This window comes from Canis lupus, chromosome 1 (assembly GCF_011100685.1).
Source record: "Canis lupus familiaris isolate Mischka breed German Shepherd chromosome 1, alternate assembly UU_Cfam_GSD_1.0, whole genome shotgun sequence".
In the NCBI taxonomy this organism is placed as follows: Eukaryota; Metazoa; Chordata; class Mammalia; order Carnivora; family Canidae; genus Canis; species Canis lupus.
In genome coordinates this window covers 74,071,663-74,085,926 of record NC_049222.1, presented here as the reverse complement: position 1 = coordinate 74,085,926, position 14,264 = coordinate 74,071,663, and the positions used below count along the sequence as shown (strand labels likewise).

The window sequence follows — 14,264 nt, the reverse complement described above, 5'->3', positions numbered from 1 at the left end:
GGCTCTGGGCCTTAGCGGCTGTCCCCTATGGTCTGACACCTAGCCCTGGGTGACAGGGCAGGTGGGTAGGGGGCTCAAAGTCCGAGCTTCCTAAGGAGGTGGTTGAGGTTGGGATCAGTTGATTTGCATCTGAAAGACACACTCAGACAGGTGGTTTACTATCCCAAGGAATTAGCTAACCCAGTCCCTCCAGGGCCAGCTCCTCAGATGGGAAAGCATCAGAAACTACAGGACATGGTTGATACAGTAGCATCTTTTGTCCTACGCAGCCTATGCCAGAGCTATCTTTCCATGGAGATATGATTCGTTTCCCTACTTAGTATGAATAGAGGGACCAAATTAGGAAGAGCAATAATACCCACCTAATAACTCCTTTGTAAGGATTATTACTGTTGTTTCTATTATTTGTTTCTATGATCTGCTTCAGTAGTGAGCACTGAGGACTTGGATTTCCTTGAAAAACAGCGGATTTTTTGTTGTTCTTATTGTTTTTTGTCTAAAGAAGCATTTACATACTTGTCACTAACAAACACTTGGAGCAAATCTCCAGGGATGTACTTTCCATCCCTGTCCTCAAGTACGTACTACCCAGAAATAATTCATATGCAACCCCTTTATAAGGGCTGTGCAAAGGTGTGCCTTTAATGATATTTACTTAAGGGGCGCCTGCTGGGCTCAGTTGGTGGAGCATGCCACTCTTGATTGCAGGGTTGTAAGTTCGAGCCCTGTGTAGAGATTATTTAAAAATAAAATCTGGGGCAGCCCCCATGGCCCAGCGGTTTAATGCCATCTTCAGCCCAGGATGTGATCCTGGATACCCGGGATCGAGTCTCATGGCGGGCTCCCTGCATGGAGCCTGCTTCTCCCTCTGCCTGTGTCTCTGCTTCTCTCTCTCTCTCTCTCTGTATCACTCATGAATAAATAAATAAAATCTTAAAAAAAAATAAAATCTGGGGTTCCTGAGTGGCTCAGTTGGTTAGATGAGGGACTCTTGATCTCAGCCCAGGTCATGATCTCTCAGGGTTGTGAGATGGAGCCCTGTGACCAGCTCTGTGCTGGGCATGGAGTCGGTTTAAGATTCTCCCTCTCCCTCTGCCCCTCTTCCCCCACCACTCACATACACACATTGTCCCTAATTAAAAAATAAATAAAATCTTAAAAAAAATTAAAGGCATTAGTTTATCTTTTTCACACAATGAAATGTTCTTTTTTGCCCGGGGAGCCTGATTGTGCTGTTGTGCCACCAGGCGGCGCTCACTGGAAGCTTGCGTCCACTATTTCCTATTTCCTACTTTTTCTTTCTCAACCTTTCTTCATCCTTCCTTCCTTCTGGACTGAATTTTTGGCTGTAAGACAGCATTGATCCAACAACACATAGCATTCATAACCTGTTGGGTACTGGACTTGGTCTTAGGGATGCAAAGGCAAATGAAGTGCAAACAATAAGGAAAGATTTCTAAAACATTTACAAAGAATTCATTGAACACCTGTTCTTACCCAGGCCCAGCTTAGACCCTGGGGTACACCAACATGCAGAACAAACATTTCTGCTCTTGTGACATCTACATGCCAGCAGAGGAGGCCCACAGAAAATCATATATCTAGTAAATGGATGTTTGAAAGCCAGAGTGCTCTAAAGGAAGTAAGCTATAGCAGGGTCGAGGGAGATTGGGAGTGCTGGGGGCCATATGTACCTTTAAATGGGGTAGCTAGGGTAGACTTCATGGGAAGGTGATATCTGAGCAAAGATTCGTAGGAGGTATGAGCCCTGAGAATAATGGGGGGGGGGGTGGGGGTGGTACCTTCCAGGCAGAGACCAGCCAGGGCCATGTGCTTGGGTGACTGGAGAGAGAGCAGGTTTCAAGGGGAATGGAACACGGGATGTGAGGGGAAGAGGGCAGAGGGGAAGAGGGTTCTGACACTCTGGGGTCTTGCAGGCAGATATGGACTTTGGCACTCCTCCTAGGGACCTGGGAAGCCACTGCAGGCTCTGTGACAGGCGCTGGGATATATGTACATATTTATTTATTTAAAGACTTTATTTATTTATTCATGACATAGAGAGAGGCAGAGACACAGGCAGAGGGAGAAGCAGGCTCCGTGTGGGGAGCTCGATGAGGGACTTGATCCCAGAACCTGGGATCATGCCCTGAGCCGAAAGCAGACGCTCAACCACTGAGCCACCCAGCTGTCCCCTGGCTTATATTTTATTTATTATTTTATTTTATTTTATTTTATTTTATTTTATTATTTATTTTTTTCCCTGGCATATATTTTAATGGAGTGCCCTGGCTGCTGGGTCCAGAAACATATTGTTAAATATGTTCTGTAAATGTTAATGGTAATTGTAAAACAATTCCACATATATAAAAATAAAGCCATATATGTATTTCTCTTTTTTGCCATATATGTATTTCATGTAGCAGACAAATCTTTTTGTATATAAAGTGAATATATGAACACAGTTTTCAATTCATAGCAAATCATCTGGAAGGACTTACACCAGTTTCAAAAGAAGAGAGGTAATAGGAAGGGGATGGAAAGGGAGATTTGCTCTCTTCATTAATAATGTGCATTTTGCTTGAAGTTTTTATACGATAAAAACTTCCTTTTGTAATGTCAAAACAGCTCCGTTAGGACATGGCTGACTTCCTGTTTTGAGGAGAAAGCAGCACATATGGGAAAGAAAGATAACCCCCACTTGTCTTGTGTCTATGGAGGTACTTATGCACTTAGTCACACGATAGGTCCTTTTAAGGATACTGGAAACAATATTTGAAATGGTTCTTACTCTCAAGAATACTTTTTTTTTTTTTTAAGGAGAGGGAATGAGAGAGAGAGAGTGAGTGTGTGTGTGTGTGTGTGTGTGTGTGTGTGTGTGCAGGAGCAAGGAGTGGGCAGAGGGAGAGGGAGAATCTTAGGCAGGTTCCACCCCCAGCACAGAGCCTGTTGCATGACCCTGAGATCATGACCTGAGCGGAAACCAACAGTCGGACACCCAACCGACTGAGCCACCCAGGTGTCCCAAAAATATTTTTGATATAAAAAAACTAGGCATAGTTTTCTCTCTCCCTCTTAAATCATATATAATGACAATAAAGGAATTAGTTGTTAGAGTATAAATTTAGTACTAGAACAAAACAGCAAAGAAAATACTTATGAGGGGAGCCACGAAGTGGTCTTGCAGAAGGAGGATCTGGATTTGCAAACACCAGCTCTCCATCACACATACCTCACAGGGTGAAATGTGTACAGGTTAAATGAGGGTGACAGGAGCAGTTAGGTGTTCTGAGTTTCCTGAGAGTGCCCGCTCAGGCTTCCTCATGGGGACATGCTTTCTCTTTGACCCTGAACTTTACTCCAACAGCCTGGCAAAGTCACAAACCACCTCCAGGAAGGTTCTTCCCCTGAATCTAACATTCAAGTTCTGGAATCAGTTTCTTCCACACACCCAGCCCCAACTTCCCACATCATCCTAATAACCAGTCCTTACACCACACACCTTGCATTATAACTACTGCACCGTATCCCCCTCACACTTTAACATCTCTGAAAAGCAGGACATACGGTACAGTTAGTGGGGGCTTCACAGTTGGTGTTGGCCAAGTGACTCTAAAGACTTTTCTCATGGCCCGTGCTTGTGAAAAATTGGATGGGGCTGTTGATGTTGTTTAGCTTGATGATGCTGTTGAACAGCTGTTGTTCATTCCCCTAAATAATATGCATTATGGTAGCACAGGTTGTGTTCAGTTACTGTTTGAGAGCACCTGGGACCTGGGTGGCTCAGTGGTTAATCGTCTGCCTTCAGCTCAGGTCATGATCTTGGGGTCGTGGAATCAGGCCCCACATCGGGCTCTCTGCTCAGCAGGGGCCTGTTTCTCCCTCTGCCCCTCTCCTCACTCACGCACATGCTCTCTCTCAAATAAATAAATTTTTAAAGTTACTGTTTGTAGTGTTTTTCTCAGTCTGCTCTGTCCGGTATGGTAGCCACTAGCTACATGTGGCCATTGAGCACTTGATATGTAACTAGTCAATTGAGATGTGCTGTGGTATGAAAAAAATCAAAATACCTCAATAAGGATTTGTATATTGGTTATATGCAAAAGTATGCTATTTCAGATACACTGGGTTAAGTGAAATATGTTAAAATTATTCTTGCCTACTTCTTTTATTTGAATGTGGCTACTAGAAAATTTAAAATCATGTAACCGACTTGCATCCTCCTCTTTTTGACAGCGCTGGTTTATAAAATAACACTGATTCAGCGGTGATCACAGGCAGGCACTGCATGGAGCAGAGTATATAGAATAAAAGCCAGTGCCTAAATAGTCTAAGGAGCTCTTTTTCTTTAATAGAGAGTACATACACAATAAAAAATATAATGGCAAAGCCAATTAGTATTTATTTATTTATTTATTTATTTATTATTTATTTATTTATTCATTTTAGAGAGAGGGCAAGGGGCAGAGGGAGAAAGAGAATCTCAAGCTGACTCCCCACTTGGGGCTCTATCCCAGGATGCTGAGCTCATGACCTGAGCCGACATCAAGAACTGGAAGCTTAGCTGACTGAACCACCCAGGGGTCTTGAAAGCATGTTCGTATTTTAAATGGAAAGGAGTGATCATGGAATTTCATGTGCCCAAAACCCAGTCTAGGAGATTGAATGCCAGGTACAGCCTGAAGCCGTCTGTACCATCCAGTGCCACCTCCTTCCCTTCCCACACCCAGAGATAACCACCCTCCTGAATTTTGTGTTTAGCATTCTCTTCCTTTTGTTCTTCTCCCTGCTGGTTTTCTTATGTATGTATGTCTCCCTACAGATTTCTCCTGCAGCTTGCTTCCCTCTTAAAAAAAAATAAAATTTTTACAGCAAAATACAAATAAAATTTACCATCACAACCATTTCTAAGCATAGAGTTCAATCATGTAAGAATATTTCCACTATTGTCCAGAACTTCATCTTGTGTGGTGGAAAATGATTTCCTTTTTAAAAAGAATGGCAACTATGAGTGAGAAAATGCTGTTGCCCAGTCCCATGCAGGCGCAAGTGGAAAACAACCTGCAAGGACACCCAGGCCCTTGTCTGACCTCTGTGTCCCTGCGAGTTTCACAGGTCTCTTTGGGGGAGTCAGAGGTGGCACTGTGACTGTATCTTGGCTAATGTGGAGTTCACCCCTGTTGGGGCATCAGGTAGGACTACAGAGTGGGCTGGAGCGGGAAGCCAGCAAGGGTCGGGCATCACTTCAATTTTTATGTTTTCTGCAGTTTGTTTACAATGGCCAACCTCCAAATTCCAGGAGTGGGTCAACACAGAAGTTCCATTTGGGGTACAATAAATACCCGTTGTTCATCTTTTCTCTCTGGCTTTTTATCTGGTTGTCTTTTCCTTCTGCTTTTTGAGCCTCTCTCTCTACTTTATCTTCCAACCCTTCTGTTTTGTGACTATGCAAGCACTTGGGTTTGTAAGAGCTGCTTGTGTTCGGAGTGTTCTTTCCATGTCCTTCTTTCTTGCTACATGATGCAACATTTCATGCCTCTGAAGACACCATAGTTGGTCTTTTTTTTTTTTTTTTTTAAAGATTTATTTATTTGAGGGCAGCCCCTGTGGCTCAGCGGTTGAGCGCCACATTCAGCCCAGGGCGTGATCCTGGAGTCCTGGGATTGAGTCCCATGTCAGGCTCCCTGCATGGGGCCTGCTTCTTCCTCTGCCTCTGCCTCTGCCTCTCTCTCTTTCTCATGAATGAGTAAATAAAATCTTTAAAAAAAATTTTGTTTGAGAGAGAGAAAGTATGAGCAGGGGGAGGGGCAGAGGGAGAAGCAGACTCTGCACTAAGCATGGAGCCTGATGAAGGACCGATCCCAGGACCCTGAGATCTTGACCTGAGCCAAAATCAAGAATCAGACTCCCAACTGACTGAGCCATGCAGGCGCCCCCTATAGTTGGTCTTTTGAAGCTGTCTTCTCTCAAGATAGTCTGTCTCTCCTGTTTTGGCCCCTAACTTCCATGATAGGGGTAGTCTTCAGATGTCTGGTGAGCTGTGGTTGTCTGCTCATGAATACAAATGGGGTGCAAAAAAGCTGGCAGGAAACTCTATGCACACTAATGGGGCTTGTAGGTTTTGGGTGGACCAGTTAGGGGAGATCTTGTGATGTGAGCTTTTTTATTTTTTATTTTTTTTAACATTTTATTTATTCATGAGAGACAGAGAGAGAGAGAGAGAGAGAGGGAGAGAGAGAGAGGCAGAGACACAGGCAGAGGGAGAAGCAGGCTCCATGCAGGGAGCCCGATGTGGGGCTTGATCCTGGAACTCCAGGATCACACCCTGGGCCAAAGGCAGATGCTAAACCGCTGAGCCACCCAGGGATCCCCCTGATGTGAGCATCTTTAGGCCTTTCCTGGGCTGGTAAGATTCCCCATGCCCTGGTCTGGAGGGTGTTAAGTATCTCCCGGTGACAGGATAAATGCAGAGCAGGAGTGGGGCTGGGAATCCTTGTGTCCGGCGATTACCATACGTTTGCAAAATCCCATGTTGGTTGTTGTTTTCCAGTACAATACTAGCACTCTACTGGGCCTGGCTCTCCCAGTCTGCAGGCCCTGTGTTAGCCTTTCCTTGGAGAAATTCTTTAGGCTATAGGCAGAGGCAATGAAGAGGGGGAGGGCATTCGGGGGTCCACCTTCTCATACAGTGCTCAGTAACCATCTTTTTTTAAAAAATATTTTATTTATTCATGAGAGACACACACAGAGAGGCAGAGAGACAGGCAGAGGGAGAAGCAGGCCCCATGCAGGGAGCCCAATGTGGGATTCGATCCTGGAACTCCAGGATCACGCCCTGGGCCAAAGGCAGGCGCTAAACTGTTGAGCCACCCAGAGATCCCCATCAGTAACCATCTTCTTGGTCCACCTTTCCCATGGCTCTTAGCTCCAGGAAGAGCCAATGTCGCTTGCAGAGGAGGCTTTTGAGAATTCGGGGGCATAATAGGGCCATCTAGTTTTCCATTTCCTCCAGTTTCCTGAACCATTAGTAACCCCTCCTCCATCTGCCTTCCTAAATGTTACTGATGTTAGCATCTCTCCAGATTTCATCTGTGTGATGTCTTTTTAACACCCTTGTGTTATAGTTTTGCTCCAAAGTCGAGGCATGAAATTACTCGGAGGTTTCAATCCATCATCTTAACGTACATCAGTGGTCTCCCTCTGACCTCAGTTCTTTATAGGGCAGGGTAGACATGCAGTGACCACAACTTGACTGTGTGCCATGTTCATGGTATCTGTCAAATGGCATCATACTCAAAATGTAGCTCCCTGGGAGTGAGATGGTGTATGAGTGGGCAGAGAGGTCCTTCTTCCTGGAGCAATAGCCCTCCTCCACTGCTCTCACTGCTCTTGCGGTAGAACACCTGGACATCTTTTTCCATCTACAACTCACCCCTCCGTGAACTGCATGTTCGGTGACACAGAACAAAGCATCACTGTGGTTTTCTGCCTCATGTTTACACACAGCACATACATCAATAGCTGATGACCAGCTCATGTCTGCAACTGGAAATGCTTTTGTCATATTGTATGTAATTAATAGTTGTACAGTAAGATCTTTGATACGGTGCCTGGTGGGCTCAGGTGGAAGAGCATGAGACTCTTCATCTCAGGGTTGTGAGTTTCAGCCCCACATAAGGTGTGGAGATTACTTCTGTAAATAAACTAAAAAAAATGAAATTAAAAAAACCTCTAAAGGGGCGGTTAAGTGTCCGACTTTTGGTTGTGGCCCAGGTCACAATCTCGAGTTCTGTTGGGCTCCATGCTCAGAGTCTGCTTGAGATTCTCTCCCCCTCTACTTCTGCCCTCTGCCCCCGGTTCATATACACACTGTAAAATAAATTTTTAAAGTCTCTAAAAAATAAGATCTTTGATGACACTATTTGACCACTAGCTCATTTTATTTCTCACAAAACAGAACATATGTAACTCTGTAGATAGGATTATAACGGTAATGTAACATGTGGCTACTATCTTTGCTTCAATAAGTTAAGGTTTTTTTTTTAAATTTTTTTTATGATAGTCACAGAGAGAGAGAGAGGCAGAGACACAGGCAGAGGGAGAAGCGGGCTCCATGCACCGGGAGCCCGATGTGGGACTCGATCCCAGGTCTCCAGGATCGCGCCCTGGGCCAAAGGCAGGCGCCAAACCGCTGCGCCACCCAGGGATCCCTAAGTTAAGGTTTTGAATAATAGGTTGGCCATTTTTGTCTTTACTCTGTGTTCAAGCCATGAATCATCTTGTCCCGGAAAGCAATTTTTTGTACTTCTTCCGGAAAAGTACCGTACCATCACCACCTTTTATTATTGAAGAACTCAAAAGCTTTGGTTGTACCACCTGACCGGGTTTTCTTCTGGCAAAGACCTGAGCAAGTGGAAGGCCCAATCTAGTTAAATTCAGTTTTCAGATATTCATTGTGGCACCCCCTTTTAAGTTCCAGGTAAGCTCTAGACCCACTGTGGGGCTTGAACTCACGATGCTGAGACCCAGAAGTATCTCCTATGAAGCTGTAATTTTCAGCTGCTTTGTGTAATCACACCGCAGATTTGTTTAATTAATCCTGACATTCTACATCATTCTGGACTCATAGTTACCTTGGGTATTCAAAAGGTTTTTCTGATTTGTAGGAGATACATATATATATATACACACACTGTTTCCATCACTATTTTATGCTTCAGTGAATACTTTGGGGCCAGTAATCCCTTTTTTAAAAAATGAAATGGAGTAAAATATAACCCAATTGCAATAATAAAGATTGCAAATTTGATACCCATAAGCCAGCCTATTGTGTGAAAAATTCATTAACCAGGATGTACCTTGTCAACTGAATGTTACTTAAGACAATCTGATTGGTGCTGTCCTTATGGAAAATGCTCAACATTTAAATATGGAATGGTAAAAAATATATATATATGGAATGGTTGTGGAGAACAAAATAGGGTTTTGCTGAAGTCACTATAATCTTACATTTCCAATTGAAGATGTGGGACTACCACAGTGTCATTGCTTTTTCCTCTGACACCCAGATGCCTGTGGCCCCCTGGAGAGGTTATGGGATTCCACGCTTTGGGAATGCTAGTCTAAGTGAAAAGAGGGCTCCTTGGGAAGTAGGTGAGAGCCCACAAGGACCTGAGGATTCATCCGGACTTTGTTAGCTCCTGCATGATTGCTCACTAAAATGCCTACTGGGCTTTCCTGGTTCCTTTCCCTGGATTCCTCAGCCTTGGACTCCATCTGCCCATGCGATCTACTTGCACAGCATAGTGGCTGGCACAGCGTAGGTGCTCAATTATTAGATCTTCTGCTAGGGTTGTTGGATAAATTGCATATAACACAATTGATTAAAGAACACAATGTGCTATTATTGATTGTAACACAATCAGAATTAGAACTGTGGATCCATCAGATTGAGCACCTCAGAGAGAGAAAAGGTCTGTAGCCAAGAGCACACATCTCTTCCATGGCATTGTTTTCCACCTTGTTGAGTTGTACTGGTCTTACCTCCCCTGGCTGAACAGTGGCTAAGAGAATCAAGGCCTTTCTTGCTAGCCATGACCTCAGTATTCAGTATACACGTATGTAAAATAGGCCTGATAAATATGATGTCAACTACCTAGAACTGCGTGAGGATTCAGCACGCTAACTCCTGCAGTGTTTGCAAGGCGGCCTGGTCCTGGCCGTGATGTATGTGTTCTCACAAGTGCTATGGGCTTAATCCTGCTACCACCACTAGCTGCTACTACTATGCTGATCCTCCTCCTCCCTGCTCCCCTCCTCCTGCAGGTCACCTCTGGGGGGGTGGGGGGAGACATCTTTGTGTTCTCCACAGCACAAGGCATCATGACAGCAAGGAAGGGCTCCATAAACACTTGCTAACGAAGCAGCTGGAGCCCTGTGGTCCCATAAAAAGCCAGCCTGAAACAAACCAGCAAGACAGATCTGAGTAGAAAGAGGCGCTTTCCTTGGAGGCCTCTCCAAACGCACCAGCCCCCATCCTCCCTGAGCCCAGTAGAAAGTGTTAACGAACATCTTGTGGTGATGTCAGCAGTTCGGTTTGCCATGTCACAGGCTCTCAGGGTGGGGGACGTGGGGTCAGCTCAGGGGCCTCAGGAGAGGACAGTGGAAGATGCCAGTATTTTTAGAAATGGGAATAAAAAAAAAAAAATAAAAATAAAAATAAAAAAAAAAAAAAGAAATGGGAATAAGTACCTGGTGTAGACTCCAGGGAAGATCTCTGCTTGATTCTGGTTTGCTTGGTGGCGGCAGCAGCACTTGACCTATAGGATGGAATCCCAAGAGGAAGGAGCCAGACTCCCAGAGATAGAAACCAAAGAGGGGTACTGTTCTGCTTAGCAACCTAAAAGAACAGATGTCCTTGGGGTTTCCCATGGCCAATTCCAACTGTGCCCACCCATCTCTGTACCTTAAACCTTTTCTGCCCCACTTCCTTTGATACGAAAGTCAAGCTGTGTGGCTGCATACAGTGGGCTTACTTCCCCACCTCTTCTCCAGGAACTGGCTAATATACTGAACAGGATCCTAGGCCAGTCCAGAAGCACCAGCTGAGTCACCAGGCTTTGCTCTGCCTGCTGTCCACACCATGGTGTGCTTGTGGGTGCCCCATCACCTGAAATGTAAGGTAGCATGTATGGAAGGGAAGGAGGAGGAAGAGACCCGAGGTGGGGAGCAGCTGCAATAGGACTTGAGATGGACTGAACAGTGTGATTCCATCCAAAGGAACAGCCGTGCACCGACACTGTTCTCTGTAGATGGTCCCAGGGAAGGACACCTGCTCAGGGCATTGGTTGGATGGACAGTGGCCTTGAGGACCGACAGGACTGCTTGGGTAAGGGGGACGAAGTAACACTTGGCAGCTTTGGATGGAAGCCGGTTTGAAGAGTTCATTTATTCCCACCCTTCAGTTTGGGCCCGAGACAGCTTGTCTACACAGGCTGGGTCTGGAAACCGGGAGAGGAAGCTCTCCACTACTTTTTGGTCTCCTGCTTTCAGACTGTCCCCTCTACCGAGGCTGTACACTCTCTGGGCTGAGGGCAGGTGGGAACGGTGGGGAAGGCAGGCCGCTGATGAGAGACCCTGAGGGAAGATGAGGTGGTTTCCTGTGACCTTCTTGGTCCGTTTCCCAACCCTGATTTGTAGACACGAACCCAGGCACCACTTCAACTCTCCAGCCCCTCCTCTCTCTCCACAGCCCACCTCACCCTTCCTCTCCTGGCGGCACCCAGGCTGGCTTCATTTCCCCTCTTCTCTTCTCTCATTATGCCCTAGCAGTGGGTCAGTGGCAGCACCTACCACTTGCTTTATGCTTATGGAGCCATCTCGTTCATGAACCTGTGGGTCTGGGGGCACAGCTGGGTCTCCTTAATCTGGCAACCCCTGGGCCAGCCTGGCATCTGACAATGCTAATGCTTAATAACTATGCATTGTGACATATGGACCTCCCCAAGGTCACATACACAGCTGTGTGACACAAAGGGTCAGGGGATTATCTTCCTACATGAGGGTAATGGGTGGAAGGTGGATGGACAGACATTTTAAAAGGTAAACATTAAATAGCTGAATTGTCAAGTTTTTCCTTTTATAGATATGGACAGGATGCAGAAGAGAAATTGAGGCAGTAACTAGGAGCCAGACTGCATCCTACACCTGCCCACATGGGCTGGCCCGCAGTGGCATGGGGCTAATGGGAAAGAAAATGAGGAGGAAGAGATCTGCTGTAGCACCAAGTGATGTCATTAGACTTTGTTAACTGACAAGAGTGAGGGTCATGCTATATCTTTAACTTCATTTTACCTGATGTTTCTCCCCAGGGTCCTCATGAAGAATTTCATCTGGGTCAGTCGAGTACAATCTTTTGATGCCTTTTTCCCCTTTTGATTCTTAAAACTACCCTCCATTGTTCATAAATAACCATCAGCAGTCACATCATCAAAGGACAATTTCATAGCTGAAAAACTGAGGACTCCATCATTGTGGGTTAAAGAGCAACAGTAGTCACTGTTTAGGCCTCGTCTCCTGCTGATGAAGATGAAAAATGTGTCCCCTAATGAGACACAGCAGGACAAATGCTATATGGACTGCAGGGCTATGAGGTGCCTGGAATGACAAGTCCAGAGACAGAGTAGGACAGTGGTTACCAGGGCCTGGCAGTGGGGAGGAAGGAATTTAGTGGTACAGAGTTTTGTCTTGGGAAGCTGAAAAAGCTTTAGAGATGGATGGTGACAGTTGTGCAGCAACGTGAAGAGACTTTAGGCCACTGAACTACACCCTTAGAAGTGGTTTAAATGGTAAATTCGGTTATGTGCGATTTACAGGACATATTTCCTGAGAAAGGCAAGACCCTGCGCCACCTTATGTGGCTGCTCAGAGAAAAGAAGGGCCATGTAAGACTTCTCCTCCTTGAGATGTCAAACTTGGTCTCTTCAAGAAGACTCTGGGCTCAGCGTGCAGAACCCCAGGCCTCCCAGACCTTTGGCATCAGGTCTGCATTATTAATAAGATACCCAGATTTATTTAAGATTTGAAGTGTGAGGACTGCTTCAAGACCTGGACTCCATGGAGAACAAAACATACCAAGTTTATTTTTTAAGTAATTTCTACACCCAATGTGGGGCTTGAACTCACGACCCTCTGATCAAGAGTTGCATGGTCTTCTGAGCCAGCCATGTGCCCCTAAACATGTACTTTATAGTGAACAGTAGGTATTACTCATTCACGGAAGTAAATCCATGATGCAATCCATGGCCTATCAAAGATATAGGGGAGTTTTACGTTGGGGGCTACCGCTGGTACAGAGCCCCTGCCTTGGGGAAGGTTCTGTTCTATGCCATTAATGAGCACTAGTCTTTATTAGATGTTTTGGTGGGCAGCGAGGGAGGCACGTGACATCACCCATCTTACTGTGACTTAGCCTTTGACTTGGGCTCTGCATCGCAGAAGGAGATGGGAGGTCGGCCCTCAGCCTGGCTCTCTGCCGGAGGCCTGGTGTGGCTCCTCCCCCCAGCCCAAGGTGGGGGTTCAGCTACTTCTCCTCTAAGACACATCTGTCTACGTGGGATTTTTTTTTTGGGAGGGGGAATTTTTTTTTTTAAAGGGTGGGAAGAGCACACCCAGGCAGGGGGAGCAGCAGGCTCCCCACTGAGCAGGGAGCCAGATGCAGGTTTTGATTCTAGGACCCTGAGATCATGACCTGAGTTGAAGGCAGACCCTTAACTGAGCAAGCCACTCAGGCACCCTGACATGGGTATTCTCTTAACAGCCAATCAGCTACAAAGAGAATACAATTTCTCTGTATGATTATATATGTAGTTCTTTTCGAATAAGTTGTTGTGGTCACATAAGAATAAGTAAATCTAAAAAGAAAAAAAAAAAAGAAGAATAAGTAAATCTTACCCAGATTTAATTCCCTAATTGTATGGAAACGCTCCTTTCCCTAAACTTTTGCTTTGACTGATAATCACGGGTGAAAGAGACTAATACTACAACATACTGAGAGTCACCTCCAAGGTGGATGCTAATTTATATGCAGTAAGCTCATCAAATTTCCCCAAATTCTGAGACTGTTCTACAGAAGGGGTAACAGGCTCAGAGAAAGACCCTAACTGATGCCAGGTCAAGGCTTCAAAACAAAAGAGCCCATGACTCACATCCAGGTCCATCTGCCTCCAGACCTTATAGCTTTGCACACTAGCATCTCACCAACTGCTGAAGTGAACCCCCGCATCAGGCCAGTTACGTTTGTATTCACCCTCGAGTTGATGCGGTCTCAGGGCCCCATATCACATTTGCACCAAGGCACAAACTGGACACCTATAAAGAGCTCTGCAGGCTACAAGGGTCTCACAGCTGTTCAATGACATGGGAATGACCATACAGCCTAACATCACAGACTCGCATTTCCTGGTCTCTCAGGCATCAAAACGAGACAAGAAAGGCTGTCTCTTAAAGGTATTTCCTGATGAATGAAACCTAGGAAGGACTGGAAATCTTAGGGACGTCTGATCTTGCAGAGATTTTTCCAACCCCCTCCCTACTTTCCTCTTTCCCAAAGAGAAAATCATTCTTGTGGGGCAGAGGCAGAGGAGCAGGGAGACACTAGAACAGCACTGCAGCCTCTGTCTCTTGAAATCCTTCCTGGTATATGTTAGCTTCTAAGCACACTCTTCTAACTAAAATACCATCACCTCTGTCTCTGTGTGAAGCTC

General features: G+C 45.5%; 1 protein-coding gene across 20 annotated transcripts in view; it reads right to left on the bottom strand.

Moving 5' to 3' along the window:
- Window positions 1-14,264, bottom strand: part of ISCA1 (iron-sulfur cluster assembly 1) — a 58,233-nt gene that overhangs the window by 28,128 nt on the left and 15,841 nt on the right. Inside the window, exons 1-4 of one of the 20 annotated variants that reach the window (XM_038526929.1) lie at window positions 11,353-13,086; window positions 10,544-10,669; window positions 10,252-10,399; window positions 9,831-9,957 (exon numbers count right to left, since the gene is read on the bottom strand). The exons of 5 other annotated variants lie outside the window; for them this stretch is intronic. Coding sequence is in view for 3 of the 15 variants with exons in the window: in XM_038526939.1 (XP_038382867.1) it covers window positions 9,772-9,957; window positions 10,252-10,399 (334 nt within the window). In the remaining 12 variants the exon portion in view is untranslated. Of the gene's footprint in view, window positions 1-7,712; window positions 7,870-9,383; window positions 9,958-10,251; window positions 10,400-10,465; window positions 10,670-11,352; window positions 13,102-14,264 lie in introns of those variants that run through there. 14 more of the 20 variants (XM_038526930.1, XM_038526921.1, XM_038526932.1 and 11 more) reach the window with 14 other exon arrangements.